Genomic DNA, 15,897 nt, shown 5'->3' with positions numbered 1-15,897 from the left:
AGTCGTAGGTGGATTGGCAAAAGTATGCTAGCCTAGTCTGTTTTTTTTTTTCCCTTCCTTTTTTCAAACTATTATGTATAACATAATGAAAATTGCTTCAGCACAGTTAATGTAAGAGTTTATAAAGAGTAATATGTTGTTTAAGAGACGATGAAATATTGCTGTACGTGATAGATTTTCTGTTTGGGTTGCACAAAAGTTCTGTATTAGGTTTAAACTTACTCAGCTAAATGATTTCTAGCAAACTTTCTTCAGAGCTGTTGAATACACTCGCTGAGATTCTTTTTCCATTGAGTAGCCTCTCGACACTTCTCTGTCATCATCTTGCTTTGGAAAGCAAAAAAATATGGCCTCGTATGACACAAAGATATCCTTCCAATTGCAGTCTGGTCAGCCATCTTTTTCAAAAATGTTTTTATTTTTTTCTTCTTCTTCTTTATTTATTTATTTTTTTAACACTGATACTGCAACCTTGTGTTTCTTGTCTCAAGTCAACTAATGAAAACATGGTGTGTGTTATTTGTGGTGATGTCATCGTAACAGTTGTGCAGAATGACTGTGGGCGGCTGAAATAATCCCACTCAGGAGTTCATATAAGAGTTGCAGCCGGCTTAGTGATGAAACGAAGTTCCAGGTTCCAGTTTGCCCGCTGACTTTAAATACATGCAGATGCATTATTTAGGCTTATCCTTTTTCTGTGTTATTCTCATAGCAATGCGTGTATTAGTAAAGTATTATGGCTCTCTTGTTTTTTTTTTTTTTTTGTTATAGCTCCATATCTAGTTGTGGTGTAAAAATCTCTGCATGGAAATGCTTCATATTTCCATGAACGTTCATCTTTGGGGTTTTTTTCTGTACTTTTTTGTGTTTTTATTCGTTCCAGAAGACAAGTTTTTGTGAAATACCACATTTCAACGTCCTTTCTCTTCTCTCTACCCCAATGACCTGACAGCATGAAATGCAAAGTTGTGAAGCATGAGTATCTCTAATGAGTGGTTACTCAACAAACTGATGGCACATTTATTTGTTGTTGTTGTTGTTGTTGTTGTTGTTGTTGTTGTTGTTATTATTATTATTATTATTATTATTATTATTATTATTATTATTATTATTATTATTGCTTTCCCTTTAGCATGTGGTGTGCAGCAGTTCCCTCAGTGTGTCCTGCCATACAGATTAGAACCACAGTTAATCTGTTAGATTAGATGACCCTGAGGCCATTCTTCTCTGATCCTTTTGTGACCAGACCTCAGAAATATTAGCTTTGAAATGTTGTGTGCTCACTGTCTTGTCTGCTGACTAACAACCCACTGTTTTCCTCTCTCCGCTCATCCCATCCACCTCCAGGCTGTTTGCCTTGCTTTTCGCTTATGCTACCTCGGATTTTTTCTGCATGCTAGTCTTGCCTGGAGGATGGCTCTGGGTTGGTAATGAGCGTCCACAAGGCTGGCGTTTCTAAGCTGTCTTATTGTTCCTGGGTTGCCTCCCGCCCTCAGGCGAGTCTATTCCAGGCCATGGACTTAGGAACAAAGTGAAGGTCTGCCTGTGGTTGTATATCAAAAGGTGTGTGGCTTGACTAATCATCGCATTGCCAAGGGTTCAATATAACACAGTTGTCTTTTTATTTCTTCCATTTCTTCCATCACGGAATCAAAAGACTGACACTTTTCAGAGCCCCTGTTTGCATATCAGAGTCTTGCATTAGCTTGGAATTATTCATTGATCCGTGTTTATCTCCTCGGGTTTGTTTTGAAGAGATGAGTGCCATCAGAGAAGTTACTTCTGCTTTCCTCATGGGACTGCTGGTTTAGATCAGATCAGCAGAAGTAGATCCCTGGTGTAAGCTTTTGTGTGTTGTATTTGTTGGAAAACTTTAGCGCTCAGTATGTGTCCTGGCCCAGATTCGGAGGCTGTTGTACACATCGTTCCCACACTCCTTTTAATTGTCGTGGCACTTCTTGCAAAGAAGGGGTTTTTAGTTGAAGCCTGAGCTGCTGAGAGAGGCAAAGGTTGCGTAGCAGGGTTGGGACACAAGCTTTTGAGTGTGTTTGCAATGTCTGTGTCTTGCGATAAACTAATCTGTGTGCAGCATGCACTAAGTAAGGCGGTCCCCATCATTCACACGAGTCTTTCGATCACCAAGGAAAGAACAGCATGGAAGGCTGCCTAAAAGGGTTTGTTTTGCACTGTGATGACAAAGAGGATGAAAGGACTAATGCTGCTAATGACGGGCTTCCAAGCCAATGCTACCTCCGCCTCCACTGCTTCCGCTGTTCACCGCTAATCAGACAAAGGTGTGTTGAGAGCAAGCGAAAGACAGAAGAGCTGGAAAACGGCAGTGAAAAAACACCATGATGCAGCATTCTTCCAGCAGATTTAGGATAAAGGTTGCGTGTCGATCTTTTCCAAACCCTATGTTGTGAAGAGAAAAGGGCTGCTGGAATCTCTAATCAAGTCATGTCATAGCTGCATATGCCATGGGTGTTTTGATGCTTTTCTTCCCCTGTGGCCAGACAGCCCCTAGACAGATGTCTGTAATCAGAAAGCTGTCTAGAGCCTGTTTGTGAATAGCAAAGAGGAATCATCTTGCGAACACAGCTTAGCATTAGGCTAATAGTGATGTACGTACGGATTTTAACCACTCATGACTGCACGAGTCCTTCAACCCAATGGTGGAAGTCCTTCAAGACAAAATAAATAGCTAGTAGCCATTGTAGTGGCAGTCAGACAGCTAATCGCATAGTGTGAACAAAGCCTTAAGATCCAATTAGCTTTGGTACAAAGTGCCATTTTTGGATGTACTGCAAACTGCAAGTACAACTTTAACCTTCTGATGATCTGATAATAAGCTATTAATAACCCCAAAACATATCGCAAGATTGTAATATTAAAAATGCAGTGATTTGTTTAATGCGTCTAGCAGAGCCGTGTTGTTTTTATTTATTTGTTTGTTTGTTTGTTTGTTTGTTTGCTGTACTGTACCACCAGGGACTTGTTTGTGTGAAATCTGGATTTCCTTGGTCCATGTGTTCTTGCAGCTTTTGTGGAGTTAAAGCTGCTAGAACAAAGCTCCAGTGAACATTAGCGCATAGTCAGAGACTGAATCAATCTGTACCTGGTGCCTGGGGATCTGGGTGCTTAACTGAAGTTTTTCTATCTACTGGGGGAAGCATGCAGAAAATTCTGTGTTCATCAGCCCTTGTTTGGTTTCTTTAACTAACATGTCTACTCATCAAGTGGTCTGATACCCAGGCCCCATCCCCAGCATCAACCTGCGCAGTTTTGCATGCGTTATGAATGTGCTAAGATGCGTTGTTTATCATGGCTGCTGGCTAGGTTTCTCCTGAATCCACCGCACTGCTGGTATAAAACTGCACTGCGAATGGAGATTTCAGATAAAACCCAAGAGTAACCTTAAGCAGTAGTTCCATATCATCGTCAAGCCACATATGAATCCTAGTTTGACCCAGAAAAGAATAAAGCAGTTACTGAAGATGAACGAATGAACTGTTGTCCATGTTGGAGTTTTTCCACATTTCGCCATCTTTTCCACTCGGTACACATACTCCTAATGTTATTCTTGGTGCTTTTGACGAGACAGTTTATTTATTCTCACCACCCAGTTGGCTGGCCATGCTAATGTGAGCATTTTCAAATAGATTTTTTTCTTGTAGACTGGGATGGATGTGGATTGGAGTATCTGTGTTTGCGTGGACTGGATTTGAAGTTCACAGTCTGATCCCACTTTCAGTCTGACCTGTCCTGTCTAGTATTATACTGAAACCATCTAAGATTGTAACCTCCTCATTCTCACAAGAAATGACCAGTGGTTTATCATTGTATGCCAACTCTCTCAAGGTCCGTGTACATGATGACCTTGTTGAACACTTTTGACTTTAGACCTTGTCTCTTATCTGTGGTGCTCTTCTGTAAGGACAGAGGGATGGTGTTTTCTGAAGCCATGCTTATCTCCACCCATGCTCTTCCCTGGTGTCCTCCACTTCCTCGTTGCAAACAGAGGGCCGGAACGTTACCGTGGTGTGTTTTGGTTGCAGGGGCCCCTGAGGACATTGACAGAATGGGGCATGTCCTTCTGAGCCTGACAGAAAACAGAGCCTGATGACTGATGTAAGCTGTTTACCCAAGCTCGCTTGGGTTAGACTTGATGAGATGGCTGCTCTGGGTCAGTCCTGCAACTCTGGAGTTCTTTCATTTATTTGTCTCAACCAATTTTTCTTTAAAGCTGCATTCATATTACATGACAAACATGACAAATCAATGATGTCAATGGACATGCCTTGTATTGCATAGACTAGTTGACTAATAGTCACCATTGTGGGAAGCTGTTGATTAGTCCGGGTGGTAGAACAAACAGTGACGCAGATGGTAAAGAACGCAGGGTAAATATACTGACTGCTAGTTGGAAAGTATTTCCAACTAGTTGAAGCCAATTCTACAGCGAACTGTGTATAGTGAGAAGTGTAGAAGCGTGTGCCTGTTTTTTAAAAACCTAGCACCCGAATTCCGTATGGAGTTCCTTCCATACTTACGTACTTTTGTTGTCCTTTAAAACTAAATAGTGTTGTTATCAGCGCTGTGTGAAAGAGCCCTTTCAGAGCCGTGGGTTGCACATCACGATCCAATCCCACTCAGCTAGTTTAGAGTCAGATCAGCTACGCATGTCACCTTAGAGAGTCCGATCCAGACTTGTTTTCAATACTACCGAGGCTGGACTTGAACACAGTGGAAAAACCCTGCAGACACTGCTGTAGACATTGTATCCTCCATCCATCAGGCCATGCCGTGTGCTCTCAGTTTCAGAATCCACAATTTCTGCCAAGCCACTGGCTCATCCACATGAATGCATTTTAAGAATTGGTGCATCCCTGAATTGTGTAAGATGATACACAGATCGAGAGAAGCCTAAAAACGCATCAGAGCTGGAAATTGAAGTTGTAGCCTGAATATAGCTGTTAATTGAAGGGCAGTCTTTGCTGCACATATATAGCAGCCTAAAAATAAGAGATTTTTTTCTATAACTTTGGAAGTTACACCTAGTTGACTAATAAAAATTTGTACTGGTCGACTAGTACCAGAGCCTCCCTGCAGTTCTCCCACTGAAGATGAGCAGGGTTGAGCCTGGCCAGGACCTGGATGGGAGAACTACTTTGGAAAACTAAGGTTGCTGCTGGAAGTGGTATTAATGAGGCCAGCAGGGGGCGCTCACCCTGTGGTATGTGTAGGGCTTAGTATAGTGACAGGGACTATACTGTAGAAACAGCTCCGTCATTCGGATGAGGTCCTTAAACCGAGGTCCTGACTCTCTGTGGTCATTAAAAATCCCAGGACACTTATGGTAAAAGAGTAGAGGTATAACCCCGGCGCCCTGGTGAAATTCCCCAATGAGTATTCCCTTCTCTATCATGGCCCCCTAATAATCCCCATTTCTGAATTGGCTACATCGCTCTCTTCTCTTCACTTAATATCTGGTGTGTGGTGGGTGTTCTGGCGCACTATGACTGCCGTCGCATCATCCAGGTGGATGCTACACACTGGTGGTGGTTGATAAGATCCCCCCCATTCATATTATGTAAAGCGCTTTGAGTTTCTAGAAAATATAAATATAAGGAATTATTTTTATTAGTAGTAGTAAAAATGTATATGACAAGAAAACCAAAGAAAAACTAAGTCCATGGTTCTAGATATTCTTATAGATCTGGTTATAGATCTTTTTTGTGCACTAATCACTGTTGAATGGCAACTACCAGGACGAAATTGAACTGATGAGTAGAGAACCATGAGATACACCTGTCTCAAACACTGTGAAGAATTTTTCAGAAGTGAATTATTTGGATTTGCTGCTTTAATACATCACAAAATCTCAGCTGAGATGGTATTTGTCATATTGTTTTGTTGTAGTGCTGCTGACTGAGGAAAAGAAATGACACGGTTACCTGTCAGTTTGTCGTTCGCTAGGCAGGGTGTGAACGCACGGTAAATGTCACTTACAGTTCTTCCTTTCCTTTGAACATACTGTGAATTTTTCACACCTGTTTTCCAATTATTTACCATGGAGATTCACAATATCACAATTACCTGTGCCAAACTGAATCTGTTGGGAAAGTAAAGCCTGCCTCACTTGTATACGCGGTCAGATTATTTCACACTGTCCCCCCCCCCCGCCCCCCCCCCTTTTTTTTTCTTTCATTGCATGGGCTGGTCTACTCTCACTCTTTTCGGTGGGCTAAAATGGTACTTTTCTTTATTCTTCTTCTCCGTTTGTTCAATGCTCTCGGCTGATGGACTGCGTTTTTAGACGAGTGTGATCGATGTGTAATGAGTGTGAACCGTTCATAGCAGAGCTGCTTATCATCACTCAGTCCTTTTGTATTTGTCTGCTCTTGTTCTTTTGGCTTTAAGGCATATTATCTCGTTGGATAAATTGCCATGTTACAAGGTCGGTCCTACACAGAATGCATAAAAAGAGCCAGCAAGCAGCATTTATACCATGCCTCTAAACTAGGTGAAAAAATGAACGAAAGGCACAAGCACTTCTGGGTTTCTGCAGTAGTCAGGACCGCTCAGAGCTGAAGTGCATTCTCTCTCTAAACACCCACACACCTCTGTTACACCAACAAACTCCGAGACACCAGGGAGGTAAGGATCGCATTGTCCTACTTCTCCTTGTGCAAAAAGACACGGCTTGCCGCTTTATGGACAGCTGATTGACAGGCAAGCAGAGGCTTGTGATGTGTAATTAGTAAGCACGGAGGATGAGAAGAGGAAATAAACCTCTCTGTTCTTCTCCAGACGTAGAGCTGTGTTCTTACAGTGTTGCTCGACCTGCTCAACCGGCAGTGAGGTTTGTGCTGTGTCCTGGGATGAACTGCTATTAGGAGGTGTAGACGCACTAATGACTTGTGAAAGATACCCACTTCCTCTATGGATCAGCGCTACGGCAATCCAGCAACAGCTGCAACCTGGTTTTTGTACAGATCCACCCATTCCGGTGGTATGCAGACTTCGAAGGCACAGGAAGTTGTTTCGGTGCATTTTATTTCATCGATGAGAAAAGCTCTCTCACTAGATGGAGCTGTAACTCTGTAGTTCAGGGAAAGCAGCCATGGGCTAGTGCTGCCTCCTAACTCCTGCCTCCCATAGTGTTACTGATCTTATTTAAAACAGACAGTGAGCACAAGGACCTCAATTCTCATCTTTGTCCTTTATGTGGATGTGGAAGTGTGTGAACATAGCTGTTATTGCTGTTGATTTGTGGAACCTGAAACAGGGTGCAATTATTTCTGATCCCTAACGTTCTGTGTTGATGTAGTGAACAGCGATAAATCCTATAACCAGGGGTCTAATTCCCTGAGTTCCAGTTGACCTAATCAGATCTCTACTTTATGAGCATTTCTATTTTGCTTCCTTTAATACCAGAAGATCACAAGTGCTAAGCCTGAAGAAGCTAGTGTGGTGCAGCAATGGTATATCCGTGTATATTATCTTCAATTATTTAAAAAAAAAAATTCCATCCTATTACGGATGGTCGTATCTTTCGGAATCGTTAGCATGTCATGTTTTCAGATATGCACCTATGTAAATTGGCTATGGTATACATTTTGCCAAACTGGACCTGAGGTTTTTGAACCTGTTTTCATGAAACCGATTTCAACGTGCATGGCAGGGCAGAGGTGCCCAATTCCACAGACCTAACAAGCTGTCAGTGATTGAATATCTGTCTCTTAACAAGTCTGAGACTGTGGGCTTGCAGAGAAAGAGAGCGAGGTGAAAGTATTCAGAAAGAAAATAAGCCTAGATTGGTAAGGCATGTAAAGTAGAAACTTATTAGTTCTATATGGCCTTGTATGTGTAATGGAAAGTCTTGGCTAAAAGTTTTTGCACCTGATGGAGAAACAATACTACTCAGAGCATGTGGAAGCAGGTATCATTAGCCAGTTTTGGTTCATCCTCCTGTTGCCCTGTGCTACAGTGGAGAGGAAAAGCCATTTGTTTTTGACAATCCAGTAGCTGCGTTATAATATACTATAATTTTTTAAAATATAAATATAGGCTGTATTTTACATGTGTATGGGGTGACACGAGGGCTGAGAAGCCTCACAGCTCCGGAATCCTGGTCTTTGTGTATGTTCTGGGTCCAGGGTCCATGTGGGTTTCACCGTGGTTCTTCAGTTCCTCCTGCTTCCCAAAAACATGTTATTAGGCGAAATGGCTAAGCTAGGTGTGAGTGAATGTGTGCATATGGTGGACATGCGTCCCATTCAGGGTGTATTCCTGCCTTGTGCCCAATATTCCTGAGATGGATGCAGGCCTGACTGGGATAAAGCAGCTACTGGACATAAATATACAGTCATGTGAAAAAATAAGTACACCCCATGGAAATTTGCTGGGACGGCAAGTCCTGGACTAATTGGCAGTCGTTTGAAATCTGCGCCATTTGTAGATGATTTTCCTTACAGTGGAATGATGTATTTCAAATCATAGGCATCCAGAACCTTTTTTTTTTTTTATGAATGTCTTAAAGAACTACACGTTTGCGTGTCCAAATATGTCAAAAAAAGCCAACAATTTCCATTGGGTGTACTTATTTTTTGACTGTATGAATGAAATATGCATAATTATGTACACTTGGTCTATTTGAACGTTGAACAAACAAAAGACAATGCAGATACCTGGATTTAATAATGATGCTACTATTTTATATATATTGTTTTCGATAGTTGTGTTTTTAGCTGTATTGTTGTGTGGTATGCATTTCCTCCTGTCCTTTATATAAGCAGGTTTATTGTGGCAGGGAATTGTATGTTTGGGTATTGTTACCACCCAATTAAACCACTTTTGCTTTCTGTGTATAATCTAGTGTGTACTTTTGCATTATTGTTTGTAATTTTGTAGGATTATTACAGCGAACATACCTTGATGATCTTTCTCTCTGGAAAATGTTTAGATTCGGTTTGGAACAAATAAAACAACCGAGTTGAGTAGCTTCATACAGCATGTATGGTTATTACAGTATGTATGGATATGTACCTGTAATGGTTATTACAGGTACTCGTATGGTATGGCAAGGAGGGGAAAAAGTGAATAAATCAAAGAGAGCCTGCACATGGAAATAAATCACCTACAGTTCCACTTATAACAGATATGAACTGTCATTGCCTCACCAAAAGTTTCGTCTCTTCTTACTAACATCTCTTGAAGTTAATAAGTTACTGAGGAACCTGCAAACATTCTTTCCATCTTGAATCATTTTATTTATCTGAAAACTTATTTACAGCTTTACGTCCGAGCGTTACAAAACACACACTTGTAAGAACACTAAATAGACGTATCCTCTTCACAAATGAACTTTAACAATGACGGATCTTTTGCTGGTCCGTTTATACGGAGCATAATTAGTAACCATATGATAACCATACATACTAAACATTAAACAACCTACAGCAATTTGTCGTTATTGACATTGACTTTTATACTGCTTTCTTTAAGCAAAGAATGAAAAATATCTCGTTTGTGGCGGTAACTATTGCTAGCTATGCTACGTGCTGTAATGAATTGTGGGAAGAATGCTCAAAGGCAGTGTAGTGATTGATCACACTCCAAATCTCCAAACACACAAGCACAACTTTCCACCGCAAATGGCAACAAAACCAAAGGTTGGGTTGGTCTGCCACGCTGTTGGAAGCCTCTAGAACACCACTCCTTGGTGTAGACTCAGACCATTCCCTATACACATGTGTATATGTCTACATTTTAAACCTGAACAGACTCTGAGCAGAGTCTCGACGGGATGTTCACATCTGAACCCCTTTTACTGAGTAGAATAAGTATTCAGAATGTACTGCAGATCTTTTCTGTGTGTTTGTAATGTAAAACGGATCCAGTCTCCTGTTACGCAGATTCACTGTTAGTCTCAGACTGAGTAGGTGTACATGAGAGAGAGAGCGCGAGAGAAAGTTGTGAAAGAAGAGAGTAAGAGGAACAGTACAGTCCACAAGGAATTGGAGAATGATGGAATGGAGTTCTTTTCGGCACATCAGGACATTTGATTCAGCGATGAGGTTAACGTGCAGAATCTGGAATAACAAACGCACACAAATCATCACCTCTTTTTCTACAATGTTTTTCCATTTTTCACTGGCCATGTTAGTATGACTTGATGCCCGTCATCCAAACCTCACCACTTGCTGGGTGTCGTCTCTGATGACTTTGTGAGCGGACTAAGTGATTAGTAGTGCTCAGATCAGTTGACTAATCAAAATCTTTCCAATTTCTGGGCTTGTGAAACTCCTAAGTTGCGTTAGCATTGTACTAAAAGCATCACTCTTAGACACCCACCCCCACCCCCCACCCCTCACCCACCCAAAAGCATCTGAGCAGTTGAGATGTTTCTGTTCACTTCAGAATGCATCCCTCTGCTGCCATCCACGGTCACATCATTAATAAAGCCCCGTGAGTTGGTGTCACACTGGCAGCTGTACATGCCCGTGGCACCGTGTTTCACAGATGAGGTGGCATCCGTGCCTTACACAGTCAGCAAACTTGGCTTGCCTGCTTTACACAGTTGTCTGTCTCACTTTACTTCAAACCGATGCAACACACCATAAACCATTTTTACAATTGGTGCAGTGCAGTAATCCAATGTCAAACACAGTTACAACTTATTGCAGTCATAGTCCAGTCCTTTCGAAACTTGGCATGCGAGGGCCATATGTGCCCCAGATCTGCTCGAGCGCCCTCTGGGCTGTTCGTTGAAAACCCTGTATTGTCACTCAGCGCGCTCTTTTTCTTGTTCCTCTTAAACCGTGGCATTAAACGTGTCCACACTAAAAGTTAAACATTTAAGAGAGGCCTCAGATCGCATTTGTAATTTTGTACAGAAAAGCCCACTTTCTTTCAAGCTCTGATCTGGTGGCTTTGGCCCTGCTTTTATATTTCTGCCCGGTTGTGTGTCTGCCTGCCGAAAAGACTTTTAATTACAGGACAGCATCAGTAAGACTCTCATTATCTTGTTTTTTTGTGTTGTTTCAAATGCTTTTCTGGGTTTGGGGTTTGTTCTTTTTTTCTTTTTTTTCTCTTTTTTCCCCCCTCGTTGACCTTGTTTATTTATTTATTTTCTATTTTGCATCCATGTCGTTTCTCCGAGAAAGATCCGACTTGCGGTTAAGATCAGTGCCGCGTATTGGAATGTGTGCGCCCAACCGCCGCTTTTGAAGTCTGCATGTATTCTCTGGAAAAGGAAAAAAAAAGCCACATTGTTTTTCCTTTGCACTCCCCGACTCGGCATCGACTTCCCTTAAAGCTGAGCTTGTGTGAGCTGTATGAACAAGCGGTTTGCTCGGCGGTTCGTCTTTACCAGTTTCGATTTGCAATTGTTTGGAAGAAAGCGTGAGGCCTACACGGGCTACAAGCGTCTGCTTCACCCAGCTGTTTTTCTTCTCCGAGCGCTTTCATAAATAAAGAGCACTGCCCCAGAATTGCAGTCTTTAGCTCTTGTTTGTAAAATGAGATTATGAGAAAAAGCAGGGCACTTCTGGCATTCGGGATGAAGGGGTGAGACTCTTGCAGGGCTTGTTTGACGTGTGAACTGTAATTCCAACCCTGATATTACTCTTCTGTCACATACTGCCGCTGAGCTAGAGCTGTCAAAGAGAGGAAATTCATGGCCTGGCGTATTCCAGCTGAGCGTGCGGAGGTGTGGGAGTGTGTGCTCTGTGGTTGCTGTTTGCCATGTTGTCAGTCCCATGGTGAAGCATAATGTCACAGAGTGGGTTGAGACGGCACTCCCAAAATACCACCATTTGTCTGACCAAGGAGTGGAACTGTCGAACTCCTGAGACGCACACACACCACCACAATCAGCAGTGACCACTCCGCCATCATGCACACCAATATAAATACCTACGTGCACTCATATGCATGACGGCGCGCACACACATGAACACATGCAGTAGTCATTAATCTGTTTTTCACACATGCTGTTTGGACTGGCCACTAAGCTTTCTGACACACACACACACACGGTGATACTCAGCACGCCCTCTTCTCTGCTCAATGGTAATTGTTTACAGAGCAGGAAGCTGTGATTTCAGGGTCCCACTTTGCACCTGTCCCTAAAAGCTCCAGTGTTTCTATTAAGCCTTTTGCCTTTTCCTGGCCAACCCCACACACACACACACCCACACACACACACCCCAACCATTCCATCATTTTGTCAGACATCTGATTTGCTGGTACATTCAGCAGCTCTGGTGATAAAGCAGATCCGAGCCTTTTCCTCCATCACTCTCTCTCTCTCTCTCTCTCTCTCTCTCTCTCGATTTTCCCTCTGTCCTCTCTGTCCTCTCTGGCACCTAACAAGAAAGGATCATGACTACAGCATTTCATACATTTCAGACATTTTATTGTCTGTAAAAAATATTAGTTAGTACATACCTCAAGTGGTCCAAGGAAGGACAACCAATGAACCAGTGACAGGGTTAGGGGCGGCCAGGGCTCAGTGATGCGCCTGAGGAGCGAAGGCTAGCCCGTCTGGTCTGATCCCACAGAAGAGCTACTGTAGCACAAATTGCTGAAAAAGTTCATGCTGGCTCTGATAGGAGGATGTCAGAAGACACAGTGCATTGCAGCTTGCTGCGTATTTGACTGCGTAGCCGTAGAAAGAGTCGGAGTGCCCATGCTGACCCCTGTCCACTGCCAAAAGCTCCTACAACAGGCACGTGAGCATCTGAACTGGACCATGGGGCAATGGAAGAAGGTGGCGTGGTCTGATGAATCACATTATCTTTTTCATCATGTGGGTTGCTTACCTGGGGAAGAGATGGCACCGGGGTGCACTATGGGAAGAAGGCAAGTTGGCAGGTGCAGTGTGATGCTCAGGTCAATGTTCTGCTGGGAAATCTTGGGTCCTGGCGTTCATATTACTTTGACACGTACCACCTACCGAAACATTGTTGCAGACCAAGTACACCAGTATTCCCTAATGGCAGTGGCCACTTTCAGCAGGACATGTCCTGCCACACTGCAAAAATTGTTCAGGAATGGTTTGAAGAACATGACAGAGAGTTCAGAGAGGTGTTGACTTGGTCTCCAGATTCCCCAGATCTCAATCCAATCAAGTGTCTCCGGGATGTTCTGGAAAAACAAGTCCGTTCCACGGAGGCCCCACTTCACAACTTACAGGACTTAAAGGATCTGCTGTTAACGTCTTGGTGCCAGATACCACAGCACACCTACACAGGTCTTGTGGAGTCCATGCCTCGATGGGTCAGAGCTGTTATTGCAGTACGAAGTGTTTTGCTTTTGTGTGGATCTCAACAAGAAGTAAAGCCATAGCATTTTAAAATCTGCTTACCAAAAGTTAAAAAGGGGGAAATTGCATTTAAAGATTGCCTTTCGACTGCTACACAGAAGCATCGCGGACATTTTGACAGCCGGCGTCTGAGTACTGAATTGATCAGGCTTATGTCCCTTATGCAACTTTCCAACAAATTGACGTTCACTATGTGGGGAAATCACATTTAAGTAGCAAGGTATTAGACATCTTTGGACAGACTGACTGTATTTGCTGCTGACTCTTTACCCAGTATGCATTTTACAGAAAAACAGCCTAGGCAATATGATGAATACAGTTTCATGTCATAGTGGGGAAATATCTTTTTGGCCCCTTTAAGTTGACGTGTTAAAGCATGTTATGCAGGAAAACCCCATTTTGGCCAAAACGTCTCACGGGTTTTCGCAATCCACCACACATTTTGCATTGGAATCATAATTAAATACATTTGAATATAGATTTTTCTGTGCAACCATATGGACAAATTCTCAGTCCTTCAGTTATACTTGCACTGGAACGGTCAGTTTATTAAAATTCACTTATTACATTGAGCAAACTAATATTGGAAATATGTAAAGCCAATGTTATCTGACATTAGCTACAGTATTAACTTTACGCTATGCTTATGCCAGAACATTTATACATAATAAGACCAGCAAATACAAACACAGCCAATCCTGTTGGCTTTTTATTTGTTTATTTATTTTTATTTCTCCAATTAAGCGTACATACATCAACATTTTCCATCCTGAAGCCCCAGGTTTTCCTCGCTCTTTTGTCAGCGTGTAAACAGGACGTGGATATTGATTGGCTATGGCTGCCAGTGATACATAATGTGATGCGTTCTGGATGATGATTAAAATATACAGCTATAATACGCCATTAATCGCTATGAAATAACATGGCAATGTTTTTTTTTTTTTTTTTAAAAGAAAACACTTTATAAAATATATGGTTAATAAAGAAGCACATTCGCCTCACACCTCCAGGGTCGGGGGTTCAATTCCCACCATGGTCCTGTGTGTGTGGAGTTTGCATGTTCTCCCCGTGCAGCGGGGGTTTCCTCCGGGTACTCCGGTTTCCTCCCCCAGCCCAAAGACATGCATGGTAGGCTGATTGGCGTGTCCAAGGTGTCCGTAGTGTATGAATGGGTGTGTGAGTGTGTATGTGATTGTGCCCTGCGATGGATTAGCACCCTGTCAAGGGTGTACCCCGCCTTGTGAGCCATTCTTCCTGTGAAAGGCTCTAGGTTCCCCGTGACCCTGAAAAGGATAAGCGGTATAGAAGATGGATGGATGGATTTTTAATAAAGATACTGATTTTGATTTGGAAGTTTCTGAGCTGTTTTGATCGTTATATGTGTAGAAGAGGTGTTAATTGCTACATTGACTAATAAACAAAAAAATAAACACGATTTATTAAATAAACACAGGGCATTTATTCAAGGTTTAACCTATGTGGATTAGTGATTTTATGCAGTTTGTGTAGCAAAGTCAGTAATAATTCATATCTAATGTTGGCTTTTTGGATTAAAAAGTCAGAGAAGCCAAAACTTTTGGTCATGACTAAACTACAGTCAGTTGTGTAGCGTGAAAACATTTGACAAAACACATGTGTGTCTCTTCTGCCTCACAGTTCAGTATCAGATGGAGATGATGAGAAGTCTTCGTCACGTCAACATCGACCATCTGCACGTGGGATGGTACCAGTCCACGTTCTTCGGCTCTTTCATGAGCCGGGCCCTGCTGGACTCTCAGTTCAGCTACCAGCATGCCATCGAGGAGTCTGTGGTGCTAATCTACGGTACAGTTTTCCTCTCCTTCCATCTGTCTGTCTCTTTCATAATGTGTTTTGCCAGAGCTAATGAGATTTGGGTTTAATCTTGTGTTTCTCACTCTTCCATTGCTTATGTTCTGTCATGGCCTTGTGCATAGCTCACCATCTCTGTTGTCTGAACTAGCCCTGCTTTTACTCCCTGTTACTTCTACTGTTTGGTGTTGACTTTCTGTCTCTCTCTCTCTCTCTTTCTGTCTCTGTGTCTCTCTCTCTGTCTCTCTCTCTGTCTCTCTCTGTCTCTCTCTCTCTCTGTGTCTCTCTCTCACTCTGTGTTTCAGGTGTCTTCTTTTTCCTTCTCTGTATCCTCTCTCTGTCTCTCTCTCTCTCTGTGTGTCTCTCTCTCTCCCTCTCTGTGTTTCAGGTGTTGTCTTTTTCCTTCTCTGTATCCTCTCTCTCTCTCTCTCTCTCTCTCTCTCTCTCTCTCTCTCTCTCTCTCTCTCTCTCTCTCTCCCCCCCCCCATGTATATCTTTTGTGTCCACTGGCTCTTTCCCTCTCTCACTGTCTCTCGTGCTCTCTCTCTCGAATTCAGCATTTTCAATAAGATTTATTGGCATGACCGTATACATTTACAGTATTGCCAAAGCATCATAGGAAGATAAACACACTTTTAGTCTCTCTCTTCCCCTCTCTGTTCTCTTTTTTTTTTCATCTACCTTCCTACCTACCTACCTTTTAACTTGTTCTCTCTCCATTTTGCAGTCATGCATTT

The 15,897-nt window shown here is 42.5% G+C and overlaps 2 protein-coding genes across 2 annotated transcripts in view; one reads left to right on the top strand and one right to left on the bottom strand.

Moving 5' to 3' along the window:
* Window positions 1-6,170, bottom strand: part of vps28 (VPS28 subunit of ESCRT-I) — a 200,612-nt gene extending 194,442 nt beyond the window's left edge. The window contains exon 1 of the mRNA XM_053612345.1: window positions 6,161-6,170. The gene's annotated coding sequence lies outside the window, so the exon portion shown is untranslated. The remainder of the gene's footprint in view (window positions 1-6,160) is intronic.
* The window catches only part of eif3hb (eukaryotic translation initiation factor 3, subunit H, b), an 88,045-nt gene that overhangs the window by 45,542 nt on the left and 26,606 nt on the right, over window positions 1-15,897 (top strand). The window contains exon 3 of the mRNA XM_053612339.1: window positions 14,987-15,154. Coding sequence (XP_053468314.1) covers window positions 14,987-15,154 — 168 coding nt within the window. The remainder of the gene's footprint in view (window positions 1-14,986; window positions 15,155-15,897) is intronic.

The sequence above is a fragment of the Ictalurus furcatus genome, chromosome 24 (genome assembly GCF_023375685.1).
Source record: "Ictalurus furcatus strain D&B chromosome 24, Billie_1.0, whole genome shotgun sequence".
Lineage (NCBI taxonomy): Eukaryota > Metazoa > Chordata > Actinopteri > Siluriformes > Ictaluridae > Ictalurus > Ictalurus furcatus.
This window is presented reverse-complemented; position numbering and strand designations above follow the sequence as displayed.